At 40.4% G+C, this 9,364-nt stretch overlaps 1 protein-coding gene across 1 annotated transcript in view; it reads left to right on the top strand.

Annotated features, from left to right (window-relative positions):
• The first annotated feature begins 956 nt into the window (after nucleotides 1–956).
• The window catches only part of CLVS2 (clavesin 2), a 41,329-nt gene continuing 32,921 nt past the window's right edge, over nucleotides 957–9,364 (top strand). Inside the window, exon 1 of the mRNA XM_009883252.1 lies at nucleotides 957–1,178. Coding sequence (XP_009881554.1) covers nucleotides 957–1,178 — 222 coding nt within the window. The remainder of the gene's footprint in view (nucleotides 1,179–9,364) is intronic.

Genomic DNA, 9,364 nt, shown 5'->3' with positions numbered 1-9,364 from the left:
AAAAACCAATAAGCTAAACTGCAAGTTCATTAATAACTCTATTATATGGCAGTCTAAAGATGACATTGCTGTATATATTTAAGCTATTGAGCGGCTGTATTAGGTGCTTTAGCTTCAAAAGAGAAAGATTGTACTCCCCAGTACAATGTGGAGTTATGTCTTCTTTTACAAAATCATCAATCTAAGAAAAGATTATGTGCATATATGTAAACCACATAACTGCATATTGTAGGTGGCATCTTTGTAAACCCAAGTTTAATGCAGAAGAATCTAGGACCAATGAATACCGCATTCCAGACTTACTCCTGAAACCACATAATTTAGGTATATAAAGTACTCGGTACTCAGAAGGCAGTTAAGTGACTCTTAAAAGGTTGCTATTGGTCTTAACCAGAAACACCTCAAAGCCCTAGTGTGTGTTACTTTCTGCTTTCAAGATCCTTGAGTAATCAGCTTTCTGTAATACCCTTTGTAGATTTAAGAAAAAACATTACCCAGAGAGAAGGAAGAGGGGAGCATGTGGAAATCCATTTTTTAACTGATAATTTTGTAGAAGCTTTTATTTCAATTCCTTGCAAAAATATAGGAGGAAACTTTGGGTCGAGGCTTCTGGTGTTAGACTCTGGTTTTGGTATCATTATGATTTTAGAAAAAGAAAATTTGCATAGGTATGTTTGTACAGACATTTAATAAAATGCATAGATAATAAAGCGGCTTCGGAGACTGCAGACAAGTTCAAATTTGCGTTTGGTCTGTTATAGTCTTGTAGTTTGTTCTGGCTGGCTGACAGTCTAGATGTACATAATCCTGCTCCAAAGGATGAGTTCAAGTAATTGAGCTTTTAAGATTTTCCCAGCTTTACACAGCCAAGACTTCTGAGGATACGTTTGCACTCCTGTGATTTAACCTCTTGACATGCAGTACAAAGGAAGAACACTCAGAACTTCTCCGAGTCCATGGTGATTGCTCCTTTCCTAACTGAGTCTCCCCTTGATGTTCACAGGTACACACTGGTGGATATTTTGCGCGCCATACTTCTTTCTTTAGAAGCCATGATAGAAGACCCCGAGCTTCAAGTGAATGGATTTGTTTTGATTATAGACTGGAGCAACTTCACCTTCAAGCAGGCCTCCAAGCTCACACCAAGCATGCTTCGATTAGCCATAGAGGGCCTTCAGGTAAGATTCATCTTTTATTTCTTTTCCTAATTCTCATTTGCTTTGCAGTTCATGACAAATCTAGGTTGCTAAAAAAACCCAAACAAAACAAAAATCCAACAACTTCTGAACAGCAAGGCTATTAACACCCTAAGGTATGGGTGAACAGGCAAGCTACAGTGGCACAGGCTAACGTGTGGGCTCAGTCATCTAACTGCAGTAACTCCTGGTCTGTAGGCTCCTTTTTTGCCATAAATAAGAGGTAACTTTTCTGTCTTTATTCCAAAGTGGCTGGATTCCTGTAAATTCAGACCGTAGCTTCTGCAGCAGCAAGTTAGAAGTAATCAGTTTATCTTGTCATTTTGCACAGGGCTAATGAAATATGGGTTGCTGCTGCCATGCTGGTTGGTTTTTTTTTTGTTGATTCCATTGGAGACAGGCTCTACATCATTTGTCCTGAAAAGTGTGGGGCACTGTGATTAGACAGTTAGCTGGGACTATTTACTTACTCAAAGTTGAGCATGTGCTTGTCTCTTTTGCTGGCTCAGGACTAATTTGAGCAGCAGCTTCTGGGACTGAGTATACAGTGATTTACATTTCTTTCTGCTCATTGCAAATGCACTTTACGTGGCACAGGCACATTGGTGGAAAAGATACTACATAACTCTTGGCTGTCTCCTATGATCTTTAATGCTTATTAAAATGAAAAACTAGAATCTGTAAAATAGTTGTTTTCTGTGCAAGCTTGAGTTGCTGTGTTAAAAATGCCAGTAATTCACTCCTGTGGCAGTGTGCCTTGGTTTTACAAGGACATATATTCCTTTTCTGTGATGTTTTTATCATTTATACATTTTTATTACTCATAAAACAAAATAACAGCCTTATCTTTGAACTTTCTTTACTTTGATATTGCTATTTTTGAAGAAACTTGTATAGCAGTAGTATGGAGTTTTGATATAAATCTTGAAATTGTTTAACCGGTATTCAGCCTGCTGTTGCACTCAGAAGGGTGGTGACAGTCATGAGACAAAGATCTCTGTTTTCATTTTCTTGTGTTGCCTTATGCAACGGTGTGATTCCATGGTCTTGCGAACTACATTAAAAGGCAGCAGTGAGGCCTGTGCTCTGTTAGTGCTGCATTTCCTTTTCTTTTTCAAAGTTAGCCATTGTTTTCTCGTTTAGAACATGAATAAATACTTTAGTAGTGTTTGTTGTTAAATAGTGGTGTTTCTTCTTGGACATTAATCAGAGGTGGTTATTTTGAGGAGAGCTGCACTGGATAATTGCATCTGAAAATATGATGGATGACCTACCAAACTTCAGGTGGGCTCTGCATCTCTGTGTTCTGCTATTGATTGGTTCCTTACTGAGTTGAGGTGAAGTCCATTGGCTTAATTTACCCATGCCCCCAGCTTTGTGTGTTCGAACATTCTGACTCTGATGGTGGCCAGCATCCAGGGCATCATTTTGTGCCCACTGTCTTCAGTCCTGCTGACTCCACAGATGTAAAACTGGGCATGAAATGCCCCAGAAGAGGGAATGAGAAGGACTGAAATGGCAAATGTGAGATAAAACTCTCCCAGTGCTCGAGGAATCTGTCCTAATCTGTGACAGGTATTGTTATCTGTAAGCAGCAACTTTTACAGGGCCTTTTACCACAAGTCTTTTGAAGAAATCTGTTAGTTTGGCTCTCATAATATAGTGTTTAATTTTATTTGGAGAACCACTGAGGGAATGAGGGCTAACATTCTTATACTAGAAAAAATGACTGGCTCTCTAGTGGTATTTTCTCAGTAGTTTTACTACCTGGGGGGTTATTTATATTTAATTTCTTTTTTTTTTTTTTTCCCTTTTACTTAGACATTTTTCTATGTAAAGATATATTAGAATCAATGGAAGGGACTAAAGACAACTGTACTGATCATCTTGGAGGGAGAACCTCACTTCAAAAACAATTGCGATCAGGAAGGAAATAAGAGGAAAGCGTGGTGGAAAGGTGGTACAGAGAGACCTTGGACAAGGCACAGGTTTATTTGCACCTTCTTGCTAGATTTCATGCCTGAAATGTTACATTCCCTTACCCTCAACAGGCACTGCCTTTTTTTCGCTTTGGACAGAAATGCATAGTGGAAACGTCATTCTGAATGATGTCAAAGTAAAAAGTGCTTAGTCAGGTGGTATGAAAAAGAACTAGAACAACTCAAACACTGTTTATTTTTGATCTTTGTAAATACTCTCTGTTTAATCAGTGAAATGGAATTTACTTTGGTTTATAAGATTTAACAGGGCTCAAGATGCTGAACTTTACCATTTGGGGAATTTAAATATTTGTGTTGCTTGGGTGGAAACGGACAGGGAAAGTGGGATTAGTGACCACTGAATTTGATGTTAACCAAATCCCTTTCCTTCCTGAATGAAATCTACTAAATTTGCATTATATTTGCCTAGCTTCCATGGTGAGCAGAATATTCAATATGGTATGTACCAATGAGAGTCGACTACAAACTGGCATTTCTGTGCTCTTCACGCCTGGTTATTTTTTAGGAAATTGCTTTTGAAAGCAAGATAAGTAAATATTTACAGTTATCTACTGAAGACAAATTCTGCTATAGACTTTGTCTGCATATGTATGTTAAATGGGAATATGAAAAGAATCATACCCCTAATTGACTGGTATACATTAGAAAAACCTCCTAGGTAATTGTTTTCAGGAAAAGAGCCTTTTGGCCATGGAGTTTTTAATGTTGAAGGATAGTGATTATCTGTAAACTAATGTGAATTTCCAGCATATCCATCCCAACAGTGCTGTGCCAACCAATAGGTGCAGTGTAGGTCAGTGCTGATTTTTAGATCAAATGGTTTTGCTAGCCAAGAAGCAAAAGCCTCGTATGGAGGTTGGGGCAGTCAGCTGGGACTCTTGATGCTCCAGTTCTAGCTCATACACTGGCCTTCTGCTTCTGGAAAATAGGAGCAATACTCATCCCTGCGGAGGCTGGTGCCCACAGCATTTATGGCGCTCCTCGTCAGTGAGAAGGAGGACTTGCACTTAGAGCCCCTACACCTTCATTTTCTGAGAAGAGCCTGTCTGGATTAGGTGCCTTAGGAGTACCTAGAAGCTCAGAGCTGTGAAACCTGAGCAGAAGGGAAACATTCTCTGAGAGGTGAGACTGAAACCCATGCCCTGACTTTAGCACCTTGTGTTGGCTTTCCTCATCATATTCAATGTGTGGGTGTTTGTGAATCCCAGTCTTTTGGTGTCCACTTCTCCCCATTCATTGATTTCTGTAGTCCAGCACTGATTTTGAGCTTGTGAAGGAGCTCATGTTACTTAGCAGCTGGGTTTCTGAAAGCAGGGAGTGTTACAGCATTGTGTGCTGCAAAACTAGTGCGCCTTGAATAAATCCCTTTCAAAAACTTTGAAAAACTTTACAAAATTTTCCCTCTTTCACCAGCAAGGAGTTACAATCTGTGTGCTTCAGCTACTTTTCCCATATTAAAGAGAACTCTTGAGAGCTCAGAAGAGAACCAGTCCTAATTTCCCATAGATAGTGATGAACTCCAAGCTCTTGCCACAAAAGAATTGACACCTTGATGTTATGGTCTGTTAAATAGCTCTATGAAAATATAATCTCAATAAATAATGTTGGTTGAAAAAGCAGATCAAATGTTAGGAATTGTAAGGGAAGGAATGGAGATCAGGGAACATCGTGAAGCCAATGCAAAAATCTGTGCCATCACTTCCATCTTGAATGTTGTGGATGCTTCTGATTTTCTGTCTCAGAAACACTACTATAGGACTGGAGAAGGGCAAAAAACCCCAAAAGGTATGGGCTAGTTTCTGTATAAGGAACAACTAAGTTGGCTGGGATTCTTCTGGATGGAAGAAGACAGACTGTGGAGGGAAACTGCAGGTATCTATAAAACCATAGGATCACAGGATAATTCAGGTTGGAAGAGACCTTATGAGGTCAGACCAGGACACAAACAAGGTCATGGGTGGCTGTAAAGAGTGGACAAGCTGCAGATGTTTTTTGTTACCTCCATTTTAAGAAATGGGCATCATCAGATGATACTAGCAAGAGGCCTGGCTCTTTATATGGCACAGTGATTCTTTGTACAATATCCTGGTAATCTGTGGAACTCCTTGCCATGGGAAATTCTGAGTGCTAAAAAATTAGTTGTGTTCAGGGAAAATGGGTAAGTTTGTGGAAAAGAAATGAACTGAGGATTACTAAATATGTAAAATTCACATCAAAGTTCAGAATTCCTCAGGCTGCACAGAGCTGGAGATGAGGTGAATGCTGAGTAGAAATATCACATATTCTGTCTGCATTGTATCTTCCCTAGGCTTTCATTTTTCACCTTTGTTAAGGACAGGATATGGGGTTAGGTGGACTTTTGGTGGGACATAATTAAACCAAGTGTATATTCTGCCCCCCAGCCCCCTTTTTAATACTCTTTCTTTCATTTTCCTGCTCCTGACACTCCTGCCCGAACACTGAGCTGGCAACACTTGAGCAGAAAGAGGGAGGGAGGTCTGGGTATGATTCAATTCTTTGTGATAGTCCTTTTATAGCTACATATATGGGCTTTTTATTAAGTATCAAGAGAGCATTGTTTTCACAAAACAGGTAAAAACAGTGTCAAAGACCGAAAATTCAATTTGAAAATTATATTGAAAGTTGGGGTTTATTATTAACTCCGACAGACGGCTTTGCAGGTAGTTTTAAGTGAGCTTTGCAACATGGAAAGTTGTAGGTATGCAAAAGACACTTTAACTGATTAGCTGATATTTAGGATTCTAAAACCTGGAACACTAAATCTTTCTTAAATACTTGATTTCTATTTAGCTCATAATAGTAGTTTCATACATGACAGATTTATTTTGCGTGTTGTCACTCAGGCAGGCTGTACCTCCAAGTGCTTTGCAAAACTGCGTAGTTATTGAGGGCTGAATATTAATGCTTTTCCTCTAGGTAAAAAGCTGGGGAAAAAGAGATGATGCACATTTAAACTGGGAGCTGAACATATGTGGACAGTCAGCATTGTTGCAGAAGACAGAAGACTTTTGCTTTCGGGTTGAGGATGTTTACAGGAAGAGAGAGCGATAGTGTTGTGGGGGACAAAGCAGGTCTTTCAACAGATTGTGACTTTTTTTTCGTAACAAAGGAAGGCTTCATAAGCTAAAACAAACTCGTTACTGTGAACATGAAAGCAAAACAGAAAGAACACGAAGACAGCATGCTTGCAGCTACTATTGCTATCCAAACCATCTTTCAAACAGCTGGTCTTCTAAATTGTAGGGACAATATCTCCAATCAGATTTGCTGCAGCAGTCTAAAGTGGAAGTAACATAGACCACAGCATGCACAGTCTGGTGATGAAAGGGACAGGACTTCCTACTTCTATTTTCTTTAAGCATCTTACAGGGAATCTTATCTGGACATCATGGTTGGTTCTTTCGATTTAGATACCCAAAGCCAGTGCTTAAATTTCGCCACCTGGACTACAGCCAGAACTAAAGATGCCTCTGAAAACAGTGTTTTAACTTCATATCATTATATGGTCACATGCTCTGTGCAGTGCATAAGATTGTGAATAATGAGCTTAAGGAACAGTTACTCAGTACTAGCAATGAATATCAGTGAGCAGCAAACCACAAAAAAGAGCTTTAAGTGTCTTTGCATCCAAACTTAAAACCATAAAAACCATTAATTTCATTGCTTGAGTTTTCTGCCAGTTTTTGAGAACAGAGTCCTGACATGTCATGTTGTGTTTGGGAAGATATTAAGAAGTAGCAGGCTCAAGCTTTTGATGGGAGCATCATCTGCTTTCAGGAGGGCTAGTAAATCATGTAGCTGCTTTCATTCAGTTTTTTTTTTTAACAAAGAATTAAGCTGTTTGTAAATACTAGAGTCCCCTGAGCCCAGGAGCAGCCCAGAGACTGCAGGAATGTGCTTGTAAACAGCACAATTTCGTACCAGTTCAACTCTTGTTCTGTAGCAGAAGCAGAATGGGATATTTTTCCTAAGAGCTTGTTATCTTACAAGAGTTTGCATATATTTTATCGTCTCTACTTGTAAAAAGGCCATCAAAAAGGCTTGCCAGCAATTTACTGTGGGAACAGTGTGGACTGAAAGTGATTGTTAGTTCTAGCTTCTCACCTGCTGTCTGGATGGGCTTAACCTGCCAGGTGAGAAAGGACTTGATGACCGGAGCGCTATTTCAGTTGCTTACAGGCATGTTTGAGTAGACAAAGCCATTATTCAGCGTGGTCCCAGCTGTTAACCTGTTATCTAAAGACAGAATAATTAATTTCCTTGCTCGATTCTTTTATGATGCTCATCAATAAAAAATCATTGAATGCCTTTCAAATGGTAATTTATTTATTCTCACAAACACACTTTTAAGATGAGCGGATACTATTATCTCTTCTTTTTTTTCCCGCGGAGAGGTATTCCACTGAAAGATAACTGTTAAAAGTGTCTGCCAATTTGGGGTGCCCACTGTGACAGGCCATGGTCTGATTTTCAGCTATATGTTTGGAGGCCAGCTGCCATTTATTTTTGATCAGCAGGATTCAAGACTTCTAAAGTCTTGATCCTGAACCCCCAAGACAGGAGCCAGACTTCTAGCACGGCCTGAATTTAGAGCTCCTCATGAGATGGTCTTTGAATGCACATAACACCACGTGGGCTGACGCCTCTTTGAAACAAATGATAAGAAGCAGTAAACTGAACTCCCCTTTCACCCCCAGAAACTCTACTGTGTGGCATCTTACTGAAAACTGCAAGGAGTTAAGTATCCACCACCCAAACACTGCCACTAGCATTAGCACAGTAACTGCCTGCAGTAGGTTGTCATCCTCCATGTGAACCCGCATGAGAAAGAGAGCGGGCACTTTGCCAGTGTTTTGCAGATATTTGCTGTAAGCAAGGCGTGATTAGTTGTGGGCATCTTGGCTTTCATTCAGGCGCTTTGATCTAACTGGCACAGTCTCTTCTGCCCATTTCCTTCTGAGCATCATTTGCCCCAGTCCTACCACTTCCCCAGTTCCTCATCCCACTCCTCTTGACATTGCGTTACTTTTTACTAGTCTTCATTGATGTGTTTTTTTTTGTCTCAATGTCCTGATGTCATGCTCCAAAACCTCAGTCACCGTGGCTGACTGCATGGCATGTTGAGTTCATCTTAGCCTCCTTAGGAGATCTCAGCCTTTTGTGGTCTCACTGTCCAAATGCTCTCCACATCTGGCATCTAATCAGCTTCAAATCTCCCAACTTCGAATCTCCTCGTAACCAGTGTTCCCATTGCTCTGCGTACCACTCTATAAAGCAGTACTAGAGAGTGAATCCTGATCTGTTCACATATTAAGTGAGCCCTGTAGCCACCAGGCTGTTAAGGAAACAGTCCTTGTAGTTCCTAAGGCTGGAGTTCGTCTGCTTGGTATATATGACTCAGTGATCATGGGGCCCGACAGGAGATCTTGAAAGCTTCTGGGGATGTAATGGTCTGACATGGTATGATCTGGGAAAAGAAGTATTTTTCCACTGCAACAAAGTATAGAATCATAGAATGGTTTGGGTTGGAAGAGACCTTAGAGATCATCTACTTCCAATCCCCCTGCCATGGGCAGGGACAGCTTCCACTAGATCCAGGTTACTCAAAGCCTCCTCCAACCTGGCCGTGACCACTTCCAGGGATGGGGCATCCACAACTTCTCCGGGCGACCTGTTCCAGTGTCTCACCACCCTCAGAGGAAAGGATTTCTTCCTAATATCTATCCTAAATCTACCTTATTTCAGTTTAAAACCATTACCCCTTGTACCATCACCACACTCCCTGATGAAGAGTCCCTCCCCATCTTTCCTGTAGTGCCCCTTTAAGTACTATAAGGCTGCTAAAAGGTCTAAGTACCCATAGGGATACAAGTAGCCATGGTTAGTGTAGAAGCCAATGAAAATGCTCATAGTTGACATTTTTCCATCAGTTCTATCAACAGCAGAAAACATCCAATTAAAATTATTGCAGCTTGAGAGAAAGAAAATAGAAGAGATTCTTCTTGTATGTGCAGCCTGCCTCTTTCATGAGCTTTAGCTTCTTTTTTTATTGGGAAACAGGATCTATCGGTGTTAAATAAAGATAGTGACTAAATTGCCCCGACTAAGGTGAAAAACTAGTATTATGCGAAGGTGAGTGGCACCAGC

This window comes from Charadrius vociferus, unplaced genomic scaffold (genome assembly GCF_000708025.1).
Source record: "Charadrius vociferus isolate BGI_N301 unplaced genomic scaffold, ASM70802v2 scaffold230, whole genome shotgun sequence".
Classification (NCBI taxonomy): Eukaryota; Metazoa; Chordata; class Aves; order Charadriiformes; family Charadriidae; genus Charadrius; species Charadrius vociferus.
The sequence above is the reverse complement of the archived record's forward strand: the minus strand, read 5'-3'. Positions and strand labels throughout refer to the sequence as shown.